General features: G+C 49.0%; 1 protein-coding gene across 6 annotated transcripts in view; it reads left to right on the top strand.

Annotated features, from left to right (window-relative positions):
- Positions 1–7,762, top strand: part of LOC102253804 (peptidoglycan recognition protein 3) — a 15,172-nt gene extending 7,410 nt beyond the window's left edge. For 3 of the 6 annotated variants that reach the window (XM_014540490.1, XM_014540487.1, XM_014540489.1), the window contains exons 3-9: positions 74–181; positions 1,185–1,386; positions 1,584–1,702; positions 2,675–2,827; positions 4,734–4,935; positions 6,004–6,122; positions 7,219–7,762. In XM_014540490.1, the coding sequence (XP_014395976.1) occupies positions 74–181; positions 1,185–1,386; positions 1,584–1,702; positions 2,675–2,827; positions 4,734–4,935; positions 6,004–6,122; positions 7,219–7,397 (1,082 nt within the window). In that variant the 3' untranslated portion in view covers positions 7,398–7,762. Of the gene's footprint in view, positions 1–73; positions 182–1,184; positions 1,387–1,583; positions 1,703–2,674; positions 2,828–4,733; positions 4,936–6,003; positions 6,123–6,445; positions 6,530–7,218 lie in introns of all 6 variants that reach the window. The other 3 variants (XM_014540488.1, XM_005867179.2, XM_014540491.1) reach the window with 3 other exon arrangements.
- Positions 7,763–18,782: the final 11,020 nt, after the last annotated feature.

Here is an 18,782-nt window from a genome sequence, read left to right as displayed (position 1 = left end):
GGCAGAGCCCCTGCCTCTGGGGTGGTCCAGGTGTTCTCTGAGAACCAGAACCAAGCACAATGTTCCTTTGTAGGGTATTCTCCTCAGTTCTCCTGGAATGAAACCCAAGCCAGAGAAGTGTCAGAGCGGCTTGTGGACCTGTTTGTGGGCATCTCACAGCTCATTCGCAAGGGTCGCAATGGTGAGCTGACTTGGGGTTGACTGGGGTTTCTTAGGTGTCGGGAATGTTTCTCAGGACTTCACTGCAGCTGGTGGGTGGGTGGGGTGGAGTCCCAAGAGGGGCATTCGCCAAGGAGTGCCATGGAGGACTTGAGCCCTCAGGCAAAGGTGAGGTCCAGGCAGGAGAGAAGACCTGGGGAAGAGACCAGGCCCCTGTTCCCAGCTCTCAGCAGTAGGGTGGAGACCCCCTGCCCCTCAGAGAGCTCCCGGAGTCCCCAAGATGGACACAGACAGGGAGCCTCAGGGGACCTGGGGGCCTAGTGGGCCTCTCACAGCCCTGCCCGCAGTGACTTTTCATTTGAAAGAGAGGAAGCTACATACCTGATGCTCATGGGGCTTCCTGGCGCTCTGGACCCGGGGCTCCCTAGTTTGAGGGCAGTGGCGGACTTTCCTGAGAGTCACCCTGTGGGGGAGGGACAGACCAAAGACACAATCAGAGACACAATCAGAGTCACGGGCAGTGCCAGTGAGGACCGCACACCCTAGGCATCCACGTGAGGCCTTCAAGAGAAGGCAGCTCAGGACCAGGGTTGGGTGCGAGTGTTGCTGGGGCTGCTTTCTGCAGGCGGAGGGTGAAGCCAGCCAGAGAGGAGTTAAGGGTGGATAGCCTCCAGGGAAGCACAAGAAGCCAGTGTTTGGAGAACAAGGCAACCTGACTTCCACGCTGAATACAGAGTCCGATGAGGAATGTTTTTAGCCTAAACAGACCCTCCAGGGAAGCACAAGAAGCCAGTGTTTGGAGAACAAAGCAACCTGACTTCCACGCTGATGAGGAATGTTTTTAGCCTAAACAGACTATGGAGATGCGAAGGGGAGGCTGTGGGTGGCGAGGGCCTACCCCAGGGCCTGTCCCACCATCATAGGGCAGGAGAGGCCCTGAAACAGGAGGATGAGGGTGGCGTGGGCAGCGGGCCAGGGGAACTGGGTAAGAGCTGCAGCATGCCATCCTTTCGTTCCCTCTGCAGATGCCCCCACCATTGTTTCCCGCGAGGAGTGGGGAGCGAGATCTCAGACTTGCTGGGCCCAGCTGACCCCACCTGTGGCCTATGTCATCACACAGCAGCTCACGGGGATGGAGTGCCAGGAGCAGAACATTTGCAGCGAGAAGCTGCGGGGCCTTCAGGCCCATTCCGTCTACACCAAAGGCTGGTGCGACTTGGCCTACAAGTAAGAGCCACACTCCAGTTACTCTAGTAAAAGAGACTCGGACTGGCTCTTCTCTCTTCTCCCATCTTCCCTTTCATGTTGCTCTAAATAAAATAAGTACAAAATGTTAAAACACAGCTGCCCCTCCTTCTGAGGATGGGTGAGAGGGTTCCTGTGACCGGTATCTGCCATTCAATCCACGTGTCCTTGCCTGGCAGCTTCCTGATTGGGGACGATGGCAGGGTGTATGAAGGTGTCGGCTGGAATATCCAGGGTTTGCACACCCAGGGCTACAACAACGTCTCCCTGGGCCTCGCCTTCTTTGGCACCAAGGAAGGTAACAGTCCTCCCCCTGGACCCTCTGCTGGAGAGTTATCTATACTCTCTTCCTTCGCTCCATCGTCTCCACACTCCTCTCTTTTCTTTCTCTTTTTTTTAAAAAAAATTTTTTTATAGAATTTATTTGAGCCAAACTGATCACCTCTGCTGGGGAGCAAGATCGCAAACGTTCCCCACACGCCTGTCTCTTCAGCCTCCACCACACTCTCTCGAAGTCCTTTCCTCACTTGGACTCTATGGTGTGGCGTCCTTTGCGTCCTCTCCCGCTTCTCTGGTCTGTACTCTGTGGGGTTGCTGACGCCACCAGTGAGCTCACAGTGTTGCCGTCACCTCGGTGTCTGAGGTTGTGTGACACTGAGCCTGCACAGAGGCAGAAAAGCAAGGCTTCCCTCTTCCTCCAGTGGCTCCCTTTGGGAGGACCCACCGAGAAGCAGGCAAGCAAGGAAGTCTGAGGAATGTCCTTTGTAGGTGTTTAGCCCCCTGCAAAACAGAGGAGAGCGCAGGGCCGGGTGGAGTGGAGAGCTAGTAGATAAAGTCACAGCATGGACCGCAGAGGTGTTTCTGTGAGAATTATATGAGTGAACGGGTGAGAAGAGCAGTTGCCACATGCATGCTTGTGGGAGCTGCTAAGTAAGTACTGTCACACTTTTCTCCACGTGAGGTGTACCTGACCTGGTCAGGTGGGCCTCTCTTTGCATGTAGATTGTATTGCCTCCCAACGCTTCCGCCTAGAGATGGAGTGGATACAAGTCTTAGTTTGGCCCTTGAAAGAGGTCACAAACTTGGCCTCCAACAGATGTCCAAGTAGTTCTTTGCCTCTTAGTACCACTGTCCTAGCTACTGGACCAGTTTCCTCTCTTCCCATCCATCAGTTATTCAGGCTCAGGTGGTAACCTCACCCTCCCTCCAGATCTAGACAAGATTGGAGTCTCTTGCTGACAGTTTGATGATCCATGTCATCCTTTTTCAGGCCACAGTCCCAGCCCGGCTGCCTTATCAGCCGCAGAGGACCTGATCTTCTACGCCATCCGGAAGGGACACCTGTCCCCCTGGTATATTCAGCCACTTCTCTTGAACGAAGAGATGTGCCTGGCCTATCAGCAGCCAGCAATGCCCCAGAAAGGTGAGGTCCTCCATCCCACCTCCTCCCCCTCCCAGTGACACCCAGACACCAGGGAAGGTTTATTTTCCTGTTGGTGTTCATCGATTTCTTGGGACCCAGAACACCTCATGCCGAGATCCAGAAAGTTCTGAGAGGGTACCTTCCTGACCTCCTCTCCTTCCCACTGGAATGATATGGCCATGGGGCCATTCTTGACACCAGTATGTGTACACACATTTTCACTCCATCAACAGGTATTTACTGAATACCAGACACTCTTCTAGGTACTGAGGATACAACCATGAACAAAACAGACAGCTTCACATTTCAGTGAAGAAAGACCCAAAATGAAGAAATTGACAAGTAAAATGCATATGATGTCAGGTGGCAGGAAGGCTATGGAGAAAAACAAAGTATGGTCATGGGGCAGTAAACATGTATATATATTTGTGTATACTATGTGAGTACACACACACACACACACACACACACACACACACCTTTCTAAATGCAAAACTCAGCCAACCTGCAACATGACCACAGCATTGAAAAAAACCTGACTTCACAGATTATGCTGACATCAGAGTGAATATTTCAAGAAACTGGATAATAAAAATCATAACCTATTTTGGAATGAGCAAGTAGCAGACTAAAACCAGTACAATTAATAAGCACTTTCAATAGCTTAGCACATTCTCTGCTAGAGTGGATCTTTTCTTGGACTCAAGAATATATATATATATACTGTATATTAGAGGCCCAGTGCACGAATTTGTGCACTAGTGGGCCAGGCTGAGGGAACCCACCAGTGCATGATTGGGGCCGGGGAGGGACGCAGGAGGTTGGCTAGCTGGGGAGGGATCACAGGAGGGCTCCAGGGAATGTCTGGCCCATCTTGCTCAGTCCCGATCGGCCAGACCCCAGCAGCAAGCTAACTACCAGTCGGAGCATCTGCCCCCTGGTGTTCAGTGCACATCATAATGAGTGGTTGAGTGGCCTTCGCATATTATTAGCATATTATGCTTTGATTTGTTGAACAGCCGACTGGACGACCAGACACTTAGCATATTAGGCTTTTATTATATAGGATATTACTCTTCACTCAAGGATATGTTTGATTGATTGAGAGAAACATCGATTGGTTGCCTCCCATACATGTCCTGACCTGGGATCAAACTCGCAACCTAAGTGTGTGTCCTGATTGGGAATCAAACCCCCAACCTTTCCACATTTGGGATGACACTCTAACCAACTGAGCCACCCAGCCAGGACAAGGATATTTTTGTTATTTTTTTTAAATTGTACATCTCTAAATAAAGTTTTTCTTGCTTTCAGACAAATGCTATCTTCAGTAATGATAATCTCTTCACATTTGTAGTTCTTTATAGATTTCAAAATACTTTCATATCCATGTGATCAGTTCAGAGATGCTGATTTCTGCATATTGGTCCTGTTACATAAAAAGCACACGCCCCTGCATGTATTCGCAGTGCATATTCAAGCATGGAGGTACACTTTGTTTTTTGAACAAAATGGCCATGACTCTGCGATGAATGTTTCTTCCCCTTCTGCTCACACACCGGTTTCCATAGTTGTAATCAGAACCTGTAGATTTTTGCCTCTGTCCATTGGCTGCAGCCCCTTGACCCAGACAATCCCTGTGTGGCCTTTTCCAGAGCCCCCCAGCTGAACGCATGTTAGGATATTCCCCTGGTGCCAGAGGGTGGGGAGACCGAGGAGCAGCCCAGCCTGCAGTGGTGTGATTGTCCACATGTGGGCACAGGAGCATTCCCATGGCCTTGTTTTTGTTGTTGTTATGGGTTTTTTTTTCAAATTTACTTTAAATTTATTTTTTCCATCATCTTTTATCCCTTCTATGCCCTCTACCACCTCCACCCATCCATGGTCTTGGTTTCTCACCTCACCACAGCTTGCCCCAGCATCATCCCACGGTCAGCGTGGGAAGCCAGAGAGACACACTGCCCTCAAATGAGCCTCCCAGCCAAATACGTCATCATCATCCACACGGCTGGGACGACCTGCAACACATCCGCGGACTGTCAGACTCGCGTCCGAGACATACAGTCCTACCACATGGACAGACTGGACTTCTGTGACATTGGCTATCAGTAAGTGGGATCAAGGCTACAGGAAGGCAGGCTGGGGGAGGAACCGACATTACTGAGCCCTTCCTTTGTACCAGGTGCTTTACATAAGGCAGCATCTTTTATTTGTGCAAGACTCTGGGCTATCATTCAGACATAGCTAAGGGTTAGCTATCTCTCCTGGGAATATTCTCCTCTAGGGAAGACTCTGAAAAGAAGACATTAGAAGCAATAGTGATAAAAGCAAAACTGTGAGACCCTCATGGAAGACCATTGAAGGGTTGTGCCTTTTTATGTATCCCCTTCCAACACTGAGAGACACAGGCCCTGCTCAGCCTCTTCCTCCTTCTGGCTCAACCCCAACTTGCTCCCTCTGATGTTAGAACCCTGCAATGCCTCTGGTACTGTTACTCCACTTTATACACATGGGATCTTTTAACCTCTCTGGGCCTCTTTAGCCTCATCTCTACAATTGGGAAAACGATACCATATCTACTTGAAGATAGAGAGCGAAATCAGAATGTTCTCTTTTTGTCCCTTTAACACCTGATCTATCGTAAAAAAACACATTGAGCTAATGGAATAGCAGAAGCTAAATAGAAGATGCCTTGGAATTTCATAGAAGGGATGTAAGGTTAGAGGATGACAAATTGCAATCATTCATCTATGACTTAATCACAACAGCTTTTGCAAATTCTCAGGGAAGAGAACATTTCAAGAAGAGAGTGGTGACATGGGTCAGTGTAATCTGGATCAAAAATATGTTTCCATGATACTAGCGTTGAGGCGGTCACTGGTCACCTTGGGAAGGTCAGATTCCGTGGCATTGTGGGGAGAAAGGCCATGTCACAGTGGGGGACTGAAGTGGCTGTTACTATTGCTTGTCATGGTCTGACCTCACTTCTCAGGTTCAGAGATTGTGATTCTTTTTGTTTTTGCTTCTCTGTTTTGTCTCTGTGCACATTGGCACATAAGAAATGTTCAGTCAACATTTGATAAATGAATGGGAGAATGAATGAATGATTCAAGGAGTAAATGAAGCCAATTCTTCTTCCAAGAGTGACTTTCTCCATTTTTCTTGCCCACTCCTAGCTTCCTGGTGGGCCAGGATGGCGGTGTGTATGAAGGCGTTGGCTGGAATATCCAAGGCTCTCACACCTATGGATACAACGATATCGCCCTAGGAATTGCCTTCATAGGCAACTTTGTAGGTAAGGTGTGAGCATGGGGCAGAGGGGTTCGGGCAATGAAACCTCCTGTGGAATGTCAGGGGAGCATGGGGGAAAGGCAACCTTGTGGTGCCTGACAATGCCAGGGGTAAATTTTAGCTTTCAGGAACTCAATACAAGATGCAGGTCACCCAGGAGTCCCTCCCAGACAGAAAGTTTTCCCCCAAATCCACCCATCCCATTCCCAGTTCCATCTGTCTTTATAACCATGCCCTAGAACAGTGATGGCGAACCTATGACACGCGTGTCAGAGGTGACATGCAAACTCATTTTTTTGGTTGATTTTCATGGCGGTGTGTATGAAGGCGTTGGCTGGAATATCCAAGGCTCTCACACCTATGGATACAACGATATCGCCCTAGGAATTGCCTTCATAGGCAACTTTGTAGGTAAGGTGTGAGCATGGGGCAGAGGGGTTCGGGCAATGAAACCTCCTGTGGAATGTCAGGGGAGCATGGGGGAAAGGCAACCTTGTGGTGCCTGACAATGCCAGGGGTAAATTTTAGCTTTCAGGAACTCAATACAGGATGCAGGTCACCCAGGAGTCCCTCCCGGACAGAAAGTTTCCCCCAAATCCACCCACCCCCATTCCCAGTTCCATCTGTCTTTATAACCATGCCTAAGAACATAATCTTTTGCAAACTTCGGTATCGAGCTCAAAAGGTTCGCCATCACTGCCCTAGAACATAATCTTTTGCAAACTTTGGTACTTATATGGCTCAGTCAGCAAATGCATCCTCTTCCTTGGTAACCATGGCAACAGTGTTGAGGAGCATCACTGCCTGCTATGGCAGAGTGAGGACAGTCAGTGGTGCCCTGTCTGCCTCACGGTGCCTGTGGAGAGGTGGTGTGCTGTGCTGTGGTTCTCACCCAGCGCAGTTCTGAACCTTCCAGAAGAAGCTTTGCAAAGAGGAATCAGGGAACACAGTGACCCTGTTTTCTCTCTGTGCCTGGCTGCCACAGATGAATTTGTTGGCTATGGTGGGGAGTGGGGGTTGGGCAGAGGGAGGTTGGAATGCAGATGCTTGCCCCTGCCCTAAGCAAGGCTCTGATGGTTGGTGGGGTATGTGTTTTGCAGAAAAGCCACCCAATGCCGCAGCGCTGGAGGCGGCCCAGAGCCTGATCCAGTGTGCGGTGGACCAGGGGCACCTGGCTCCCAACTACCTGCTGGTGGGGCACAGTGATGTTAGCCAGACCCTGTCTCCTGGGAAGGCTTTGTACAACATCATCAGCACCTGGCCTCACTTCAAACAGTGAGGGCCCGGCAGGCTTTGGTCAAGGAAGCCGTGAACTCTCCACCTCCATCAGCACTCAGCAAGGCCTCCTCAGACCAACAACACTGTCCTGCAATACTGTCCTCTCAAAGTTATGCACTTTTTATTGGTCTTAAAGACACAGTCAAAGTAAAGTCAGCACACAGCCTCACTGCTGCCTCTTCTTCCTCATTCGTGTAAAGAGATCCTGCCCAGCTCCCCTTAATCATTTAAAGTGTTGAACTCTGGCCCCACCGCCCTGCCCCAGAGGGTTGTTATGAGGATGAAGTGAATTAAATGTGTTAGGGTCTTAGAATTTTCAGTTGGCCTAGAATAGTGGTTTCATTAAAGCCAGCGGAGGTATTGTTACTGTTGTTGCTATTGTTGTGATTGTTGCTACAACTCTCCTGTGGATGGAAGGATTTGCCTTCATGGGCACCGGTTTCAGCTGCCCTGGGGGAGTTTGTCAGGATGAACGCTAACCTTGATATGAGCAGGGGGAGCCTGCGGGGCCACAGGTTAGGCAGGTGTCAGGGCGCCCCTGTCAGGGTGTGTGTGTGTGTGTGTGTGTGTGTGTGTCTAGAGCTCATCTTGTCAGTTGTTTTTCACAATCATAAGCTTGAAAAACCAAATGATGCCAAATGAATTTTCTTTGGTTCCAGAATAGAACACTAACCTGGATAAGCCCCCCTACTTTACAGAAAAACCCACCCAAAGGGCACAGACGGCCTGCTCAAGTTCACCAGTGAGTTAAGGAAAGGGAGGAACTCTCAGATTCTGGGCACGGCACACTTCCTAGCACCCCGCTGGTCAAAGTCGCTTTATGGCCCCTCCTTTATGGCAGAATGAGGTAAACCGTCTTAGCAGCATTTAGGTTTCTCCACACTCTCACTCCAACCTCCCCTTTTCTGCAGAATGAGCCCAAGTGGGCAATTCACCAGCTCACCTCCTGAGCTTGCCATTATTGGGGCCGTGACCCACACTGTCCCCCTTCCCTCTTGGCCTCTCCAACTCCACCAGGAGCCCTTCCTGAAGGCTTCCTGCTCCTCCAGACCGGAAATGACACCCCCTCCCCTGGGTGCCCATGGACTTGGCCTGGACTTCACGGCTGCGCCTGCACCTTCCTGGTCGCTGTATCCCCAGGTCCACCGCAGGCCTGGATCACGGGGGGTCACCGATGTGTCTGCACAATGGAGGGGTGAGATCCACCCCCGCAGGGTGGGGTGAGCAGAGGCAGTTCTTCCCCCGGCTGTTCTTGGGACATTTGTCACCGAGTGGAAAATCCCAGGTGTCTGCAGGCTGCCTGAAACCCACCCACCACTGTGGCCTGTCAGATTTCTCACAGGTCAATCCCATCCTGATTCCAGGCCATCCACCGCTCCCACTCTCCCAGGCCCTCACATCAGTGTGGGACTTGAGGAAAGACCCTCTCCGGGGCCCAGGTTCTCCCACTCCCATCAAAGGTTTTTGTGACCTTCTCACCTGTAACTGGTAACCGTGGTAACCGGTAACCACAGCCTGTAGGCAGCAGTGGCAGCTGGCCCATCCGGAAAGGTTTTCCCCGGAGGCCCCTGCCCACCTTCTCCCTGTGCCCACTGGCTCTTCCTCTGTCTCCTTGGCTTTCTGCCCACATCTCAGGCCCCATTCAGCGCCTCTGTCTCTGCCTCTGCCTCCCTCGCACCTCTTGCTGTCTCTCACATCTTCCTCTCAGGCTGCCTCACCTGCTGCCCCTCAGTGCTCCTCATCTCCTCTCTGCCTGCCCTTCTGCTGCTGTGGCTGGCCCTGTCTTTGCCTCCCTCTTTTGATCTAGAATAGGGCAGCGTGGGAGTAACAGTGGGACAAGGGGGCTGGGACTCCCACCAATCGGCTTCACTCGGCCCCCCAACCAAGCCCTACCTGTCCCAGGGCTGCCAGGAATGCTGGAGGGTGGAGGGGGGGCAGAAGGCCAAGGGTGAGGCTGCTCTGGGGAAGGTACGTATTTCCCAGGGGCTCAGTCACACAGCAGTGGGACAGGTGTGTTTCTGGCCCAGCAGGTTCTGCTGGGCAGGGCTGGCTGAGGGCAGGGCCTAGGTTAGAAGAGCAGGTTCCCAAAGAGGGAGGGTGTTATTACCTGGGAGGGGTGGTGGGGGTGGGAGCTCCTGGGAGGTGTAGCAGGGACTCTGGGGGACATTCCACAGGGGGCCGGAGTGAGAAGTGCCTCCCCATGGTAGGGACCCGAGGATTCCCCCTCGGCATGGCCCAGAGCACTTGGTACCCAAGACTGATGTTGCCAGGTGGGGGAGGAGGGGCGTATTTCTTACTCATCCTCCAGTGCTCAGCTCACAGGTTCCTCCTCCCAAGAGTCTAGCTTTTGAAGCTCCCGAGTTAGCATTCTCCTATTCTGTTCTTCTTTGGCGCTTGTTCTTTGAATCAATCTCTCTCTCTCTCTCTCTCTCTCTCTCTCTCTCTCTCTCTCTTTCTCTCCAGGTTTTATTGTCTGACTTTCCCACTAGATTATAGGTGCCATGGGGTAGGGAGCATGCTTTCACCATTCATGTCGTGCCTGCTCCTGGTGCACGGTAGGTGCTAAGCAGAGGGTTTAGACAGGTGTGATCACAAGGTCTGGGAGTCGGTGCAATGATTTGATTGTCTATTGACATGTCTTGGAGCAGGTGCCAAGTGCAGGTAGCTTGTCTGGCTTGTCCCTGCTGAGCTCCCACTGGCTCATCCCCTGGGGGAGGGGAGGGGTGGGGAAGGGGAAGTAGCCCTGGTGTGAAGATGGAGGGAGGGAAGGAAACGCCCCTTGGGATCAAGCCAGGGTACAGCAAACGCCCAGCGCACACATTGTAAGTGGATAATCGAGAGGGCTGATGCCTAATAATGCACAGTGACCTTTTTTCTGTGCAGACTCTGTGCTGGGCACGTATTTGTGATTTCATTTCATCCAAGCTCTGCAGGGCAGGGGCTTCTGTTCCAATCTGGCAGCTGAGGAAACTGGCCCGGCCTGAGGAGATAAGGCCACTCTGTGAGGCCCCACAGCTAGGGAGCGCAGGCCCGTGCCGGGCAGCTTCTGTCCCTGGTCCCACACTATCGGGCTGTCCTCCTGTGCTCGCATTCCTTTCACAACTGGTGGCTGGAAGTGGACAAAATACCAAGGGGTCCCCTGACTCAGAGTTCACGGAAGTAATTACTCCCCTCGATTCAATTACAGTCTTCAGTGAACAAGGCGATACGTGTAAAAGCCCATGTAAATGGCACAGTTCTGAATTCACGTTGTAATAATTATAATAATAGCGATGCAATCCGGGATTGCTGTACCTTTTGGTCACATGGTCGGCCCCACTGGCCTGGTGGGTCTTTCCATCACAACAGCTATTCCCCCTTTTCTCACCCCATCACGCATCACCAGGCCCATTTTCCACCCCAGTGAGGGACTCTGGTTTGCCTTGATGAAGTGTCCTATGAGAAGTGTTTCCTCATCGTTTAAAATGTGTTGAACTCGTTCTGAATTTGATTTTGTCATCCTCTATGAGCCATTGCTCACTTCTTTATCTTCAGCATTTTTATTCAAATCCTTCATTATCATCCCTCACACACGTTGGGCAATGAGCGCCAGGCACTCCTACATGCATCGCCCCATTTGACCCTCCCAAGATCCCGGGGCACTGTGATCCCATTTCACAGGTGAGTAACTGAGGAAATGTGCTCAAGAGCCCAGATTGAGTTCCCATCTCCCCGCACCATCATTGCCTGGCGTAGTTTTTCCAGAAATCTACGTCTAGGATTACAGTGACCCTTAGCCACAGGTCTCTGCTGTGTGGTGCACCAGCCACCAATGGAACTATCTATCTGACAGGAACTATCTCTCATTCAATTCCTGTGATTCTGTGACTGCCAGAGGGAGAGAGGGATTGTGTAAAATACGTGTGTGTGCGCACAAGGGCGCACGCGGTGTATAAACGCCACTGTTCATTACTATTAATCAATCCACTTTTATTATTGAACATCCACAGTCATCACTTCCGTTATCACCAATATTCTTTTGAATTCCAATCTGAAACTCTTATTCTTGTTTTTCACTAAAAGGCAAGTGTATCCTTGAACTCCACTCTTCACGGCCCTCTCTCTCTTAGTCTTTTTACGCACATGTAATGAGGTTGACATCTCAAGTGTGCCTCTTCTGGGATTCTGGCCATCTGAACTGGGTATGGCCGCGGAATCCTACGAGTTAACTTGGACACACCAGCCTGGTGCTGAGCCGGGCACATAGGAGATGGTGCTGTATTTCTATAGTTCCCAACGGTGACGAGTAGAGGACTTTTCTGACTGGCTTGGCTTGTGGAGGGGGAACAGAGCTTTGTGATTTGTAGACTTCTGGTGTCAGGAAGTTAAGGGGGTGTTGCTGCTTAAAATCACCGACGATCTTGGTTTACATTCTGGTTCCAGTGGAGCCAAAGATACTTGTTCAACCCTCTCGGTTCGTTATTCTGTCCAGTTTAGGCCACGATGAAATTCTCTGGGTTGCTATTTGAAGATGAAAGGAAAAACTTGCAAAATGACAAAGAAGTGTACAATACCCGTATGATCTCACACTGAGTAACGGCAACCAGTGTTGCCTTCTCTCAATGAGGTTTTCATCTGGAGGTGGGTGCGAATGAAGTGAGGGAGAGGACCCATAGGGAACCAGCATGAGGTGAGACAGAGCCCTAAAAACCATGGGCTGTGAACCTTCTCCGGGCTCTGTCTCTATGTCTGGAATGTTCTCCCCCACTCCCTTCATTTTTTGCCTGGCCAATTTCTATTCTTTAGCGCGCGCACGCGCGCACACACACACACACACACACACACACACACACACACACACTCCTGCAGTTGTTTGGGGGGTAAGGTGGGGTAGGGAACAGCAGAACAGAACTGGAGTCCCTGCCCTAACTTGGCCAGTAGGTGGTGCAGGTGAGCCAGCTCCCAGACCAGGGCTGGGAATGGGCAAGCCCTGGTGAGTGTAGGGTGGAGCAGCTTTGCCAGGGGTGATTGCCTGGACCTGCTTTGTGAGGAGGCGGGAATGTCCTTCTGGTGCGTGTACAGGAAAGAGGGGGAAATGGCTGGAGACGCAAACTTGCTGGGGCACTTGCTGCAGGAGCGTGCCAGGTGTTGGTGTCCTGGTACTTCTGCCCGCAAAACTGCTCTTGGCACTTCAGGCTCCAGTGGCCAGGCAGCCTGTCCTGAGACGTGGAGGAGAAGGCATGCTCACCTCCCAGATGAGCCCAGCACTGCCTGAGGACAAATCTCCCCTCGCTCTTAGTCAACCCTTGCTCCCACACTCCTCGCAGATATTGCTACAGTTCACTTCCTTCCCCTCCCCACCCTCTTACTGTCAGCGAACATTGAGGCCCACCAGCAGGACCTCTCTCAGCTTCCTGCGACCTCACAAATGTTCCTGCGACCACATGCCCAGAGCTTTCTTCACATCAGCCTCAGCAGGCGAGGAGCCCCTCTTCTGTAAGGTCCACCTTTCTACTCCTTCCCTTGATCTCGTCCTTTTCACACCCCTTGGGAATTCCCCCCTTTTTTTAAAAAAAAAATCCTCACCCAAGGATATGTTTTTATGGATTTGTAGGGGAAGGGAGAGAGAGAAAAGCATCGATGTGAGAAAAAAACACCAATTGGTTGCCTCCCATATACGTCCTGACCAGGGATCGAACCCGCAACCTAGGTATATGCCCTGATGAGGAATCAAACCCACAACCTTTTGGTGTATGGGATGAGACTCCAACTAACAGAGCCAGTTTGTGTGGGACCTTTGAGGTCATAGTAAAAAGTGATATTTCTGAGAGATCAGCCCTGGGATTAGACTGGTGGAATTTCAGTGTTTTCATTGAAATTTCATCTTGAGGGCAAAAGAGAACCAGCAAGGGGCTGTCAGGTCAGATGTGGTTTTTTGTTTATTTGATTGACAGATGGAACTGTATTCTGAAATCCAGGTTTTCAGAGTAAGCCAAGCTTTCCTTGGCAGAGAAAACCCACTCCACAGAAACCGCTGGAAGGGAGGGAACATGGTGCTCCTGGCCTTTCTCTTGCCTCCTTGGCTTCTTCTTATCACTCTCCTACCAGGTGCTCTTCCTCCACCCAGAGCTCTGTCCTCATCTCTCTTCTCCGTTTCTCTGCTCCTTCGCTGATGATCTCATCCACCATCATAGTTTTAACTTCCCAGCTCTAAGGCCCTTCTTAGAGCTGCAGATTCGTACATGCAACGGGCTGTGCCATGGCCATCCCGGCTCCCACATGTCCAGCAGTGAATGTATCTCCTTTTTCCAAAAGCCTTTCCCAAGCAGTAATACGTCAGCTCACTCTTTCCTCCTCTTCTTCATCGACACCCAACGTAGGAGGCAGTATTGTTACTAGCTCAGTGCTTGTACTTTGAAGCTGGACAGAACTGGGACCAGATCTCGGTTTCCAGCCCTGCAAAGTGCACTACACAAATACACAACTTAAAAGGCTAGTGTGAAGGTTGAACGGGATAGTGCAGAAGAAATGCCTAATATCAACCAAGAGCAATATAGGCCTCAACAGATACTAACTAAAATTTGCAAGCAATTAGCTGCAAGTCCTGTGGTTCTGATCTCAGAAATGGCTCCTGACTCTGTCCCTTCCTTCCTTCCCCATGCTATGGCCTGAGTGAATGTTGCCATCGTTTCTTACCCAAGTTCTTCATTAGTCACATCAGGCTCTTTATTTCTCGTACGGCTGAGTCTTTTATTTCCTAACATGAAATTATATGTAATAATATGTAATTGCTGGTTTCAACTAACACACTTTATCTCTTAATATTTTGGTATTTTCTTATAAGACCCAGTGGCTTCAGAAAGGTGACAACCAAGAAGTCCCAATTAGGAGCCCAAGGTGGCCCAGCTGGTAAGGACATGGAGCAGGGTCTGCAAACTCAAGCCCGCCTAACTTCAAAGTCAGTGCACTTCCCTGTAGTCTAATGTCCAGAGATACAGGGACCCTGTGCCCTTCTTTTGTAGAAACTATGATGGGATTCAGAAAATATGGATCACCCACAAGGCAACCTGGGCAGCACTAAGACTGATGCTTGCTCACTCAGGAAACCTCAAATCTTCGTGTTGGAAAGGGCCAGCGGCTATGGGTAAGGTGCAGTGCTGCTGCTCACCAGCAGGGGTCGCGCGAGCCTGCCTGTGCTCACCACATGTGCGATGCAGGTGGCACAGAGCACTCTTGAGCCAGGGACTCTCAGGTAGGTTGAGATCACAAAGCACAACAGTAACGTCCTTCATCTATCTACACTGGGAGAGGCAAGAAAAGGTTTATTCTGAGAGATTTCTAAGGGACTATGGCCCTGTCAACACCTTGATTTTTTTTTTTTTTACTTCTTGTTTCCAGAACTGTGAGAAAATAAATGTATGTGGTTTTTAGCCACTCTGTTTGTGGTGCTTTGTTACAGCAACCCTAGAAACACATACATATGCATACCCTATGACCCAGCAATTCTGTAGGGTGGCCAGTAACAAGGTGCTATCTCTGCAGTCTGTCAATGTCAGCCACAAAGAACATCTCCTCTGCCCCTTTCCATAGCCACCTGAGTAAATCTATGCAGGGCCATGTCCCTGGCAGGGGTGAGGAGGCTGGAGCACTGCTCTCCATAAAGCCACACGCCTGCATGAAGGGTTTTCTTAGATGAGGAGGGGCAGGTAAGGAACTTCTCCAGGTTATTTCTGAAAGAGGCCTTGGAGAATCTCATAAGCCACTGGGCATCCTTGAATTTTCTCTGCCCTGTGGGTCCTCCTGCTTTCTCCATGGCATCCTTCAGGCCAAAGATGAAAGGGGAAGTGTCCCATGGCGGGGGGTGAAGGCATCAGTGTGGGGGGGGGGGGAAGCAACAAGGAGCCTCGCTGCAAGGGGGGAATGGGTAGAAGAAGATGAAGATGAAAATAGGAAAGGGAAGGTGCCTCTCCACTAAGATTTGTATTTGAAGGTATGAACCTGGGGTTGGGCTCAGGATTTTGAAGGTCTGAACGCTGAAACCTAGATTGGGGAGCGGAGCAGTGAGATTGCAAGGACTAGGGCTGTAACGTGGAAGCATGGGAGCAGAAACTGGAATGGAGTCAAGAAGGACTGGTAGTTGAGAGGGTGACATCTGCATTTGGTAACCTCAGAACCTGGAATCTAATTTTATGGTGATGATTGGGGTGGATTTAAAGTTTGAGTTTTGGAGAAATGTGACTCTGATAGCCAGAGTGACTCTGGGGACTCGCTGGTTGAATTTGGCAGAGGGGCTCAGACTTGTGGGATGGTCTGTCACGGCTGAGATTTGGGGACCGAGGGCTAAGACCTGGGGACTTCCCAACGCACCTCAGAGTTGGGGAACTTCAAGCTCAATAGGCCTTAGAGGCCAAGAGGGCAAAGGACACCTGGCAGGGAAAGTGACCACTTCGTGGAGTCAGAAGGCAGTTGAAAAGTCTGTGGGGTGGGAGAGGTTGGAGGCTAGAGTAGGCAGAGTTCCCATGTGGATAAAGAACAGGGTTGCAGGGCAAGGGGGCCTCTGCCTCCCAGAAAAGCGTAGGCCACCATTTTTCTAGTATTCATAAAACTTTAACGCATTTTTATTAAATTCTCTTGTAGGTATAGTTTATAATAACCCCCCCCCCCAATTGAAAATTTGAGCTAAAAGTTAGTAGATATGGAGATATAGGGGAAAGAGCAAGAAAGTGTAACACCTGTTTAATAGAACTTCTAGAAGCAGTGAAAGGTGGGGAAACTAAATGAAGACCTAGTAGAAGAAAATTTTGTTGAGCTGAATAAAGATATGCGTTTTCAGTTTGAATGGGCCTATCAGATGTTAATGATAATAATAAAAAGACCAATACCTAGACAAATCCATATAAAATGTCAGAACTCCCAAGATAAAGTAAAACTACAGAATGCTTTCTGAGAGAGCAGTTTATCTACAAAGCAGTTCTTGGAGGGAAATATAAAGACTTAATTGGTTGCATTAGGAAAAAAGTAAGATTGAAAATAATGAAACCAGCTATATAACTTAAGTCTAAAAAGGAACAACAGAATAAACCTAAATGAGAGGCAAATGATAAAGAGAACAAACATTATTGAAATAAAAAACAAAGATATAAGAAATCTAAAAATGCCTGAAGTTGGTTCTTTGAAATGACCAATAAAATAGACTAATCTTCAGAAGATAAATTTTAAAAAAGGCATATATATATGACTATTAGAGATGAAAAAATATACTTAAAGATGCAGCAAAGATTAAAACAGTAAGTGGATATTATGAACAACCTTATGTCAACAAATATAAAAACAATAAAATGGAAAATATTCTGAGAAAAATGTAAATATTCAAAACAGAATTAAGAATAAAAATTTTGAATGGTTATATAACCAAAGAATTTAAACTCTTCCCATGAAACAAAAAATCAAGCTCAGTTTTACTTGCAAATTCTACTAGTGTTCCAGAAATAGACTTTTCTAGGTGTCTAAAAATTCTTACAAAGTATAAAAGGACAGGTTCATATGCCAACGCATTTTGTAAAGCTGTCTGTTATCCTTGACACCAAAACCAGAAATGGATAGTAAAATAAAGAAAAACTGCAAACCAATATCTCTTATGTATACAGATGCAAAATACTAAATAAAATTATTAACCTAAATCCAAAAATTCATGAGAACGATGTAAAATAACTTGAATTTTACTCTAGGAATGCAAAGTCGATTCAACACGGAAGAAATATATTAATATAACTCACTCCATTCAAAGATTAGAGAACAAACTCCATGGTGTCACCTCAATTTTCAACCTCCATATAAAAACTCTTAACAACCTAATAAAAGAAGAAAATTTTAAATAAATTTAGAACTCCAATGGTTGGACTATTTGATCTTTAAAGCTCACATGTGTTTTGATCTCCATAAATGACTGTTGTAAAATGATGAAGGTGGTAGTGACTGTAAATAAAAGAGCTGGGGAGGGGTGATTTGTCTTTCTGTCTCAAGCCGTGATTGGGTAGGAAGAATGCCTTGGTTTATTCATGTAGCAGGAGATTTGCATTGCGTAAGTCAATACATTGGCATTTACTTATGGCAGATAGAATAGGGCCTAGAACAGTGGTTCTCAACCTTGGCTGCGCATTAGAATCACCTGGGAATCTTTTGAAAATCCTGATTTCTGGGCCTCATCCTCCGGAAATTCTGTTTCTTTGTTATGGGGTGGGGCCACAACATGAGTAACAAAGAAACAGAATTTCCGGAGGGTGAGGCCCAGAAATCAGGATTTTAAAAAGATTCCCAGGTGATTCTAATGTGCAGCCAAGGTTGAGAACCACTGGCCTAGAAAGTTCCTGACCTGGCTGATGTTCTCAATCTCTTTTGATGTTCTGTATTACGTAATTAACAGAGTAACTGTATCTTCTTTCTTGCTAAGTGGAAGGCTTCCTGTGTTTCCCCATGATCCCTCTGGTTCTGGTGTTTAACATCTCACACACTTACACTGTGTTTTCCTAAGTTGAGCGAAGCTCCTTCAAGACAGCAGGAAAGGGCTCCTCTACCTGTCATCCCTACAAGTGCCCAGGAGCAGTGTTCACACTGTAGAGGCTCATAAGCGTCTGACACAATGACGCCTTCTCCTGTCAGTCTGGGTAGCATAAGCTTGGTGGCCCCACGGTACAGCCGCCCTGCTTTCAGACCTTGCAGAGTAGGCTCTGGTCTGGACTGTGAGAGAGCATCTGCCCAGGGCGGCCTGTCTTTAAAAATCACTGAGCTCCATGAGAAGACCCATGGTGGCTACTCAATGCACAGGGGCTGTTTATTGAAACCTTTCCCCAAGATGTTTGTGTTTGGGGAGCACTTCGCGATCTTAAGCTCCAAATCAGAGTTCCTATCTTTGGCCACCAGGCATTCTTCCCACCCCTGGTGACTCCCATCTACCCACCGCCCCCTCTCCCCAGTAGAATAAACAGATGTGTTGAATGAATGTGCACCTATGGGTGAGTGAATGGAAGAAAAGAGAGAAGAGGAATAGAATGAATGAACTTGGAAGCTACAAAGACTCATGGATACCCAGAAATTCTCATGATCAGCAAATTTATTGGCTGAGGAGGCACTGGGGTTGGGAGGTAGTGGTGCAGAAGCCAAGGGGAAAACTGCAGAACAAGATACAGCTGGAGGGTTCAATGGCTTCTTCCAGGGGGGTTAAAACGGTGAGGCTTTGGAACTTCATGGCATTATCACGAGAACACTTAAGCCCGTCGGCGCCCACGAAGAACACCTCCAGCTCCCGCGCCTCCGTGGCGTCCCGCGGGCCTCATTTGCATGGCCAGCTGGGCGCCTGCTTCTGCTGGCAGACCTGGATGCACTTGGCACTCCCGGAGCCGCCGCCGCC

Source organism: Myotis brandtii, unplaced genomic scaffold, assembly GCF_000412655.1.
Source record: "Myotis brandtii unplaced genomic scaffold, ASM41265v1 scaffold2454, whole genome shotgun sequence".
NCBI lineage: Eukaryota > Metazoa > Chordata > Mammalia > Chiroptera > Vespertilionidae > Myotis > Myotis brandtii.
This window is presented reverse-complemented; position numbering and strand designations above follow the sequence as displayed.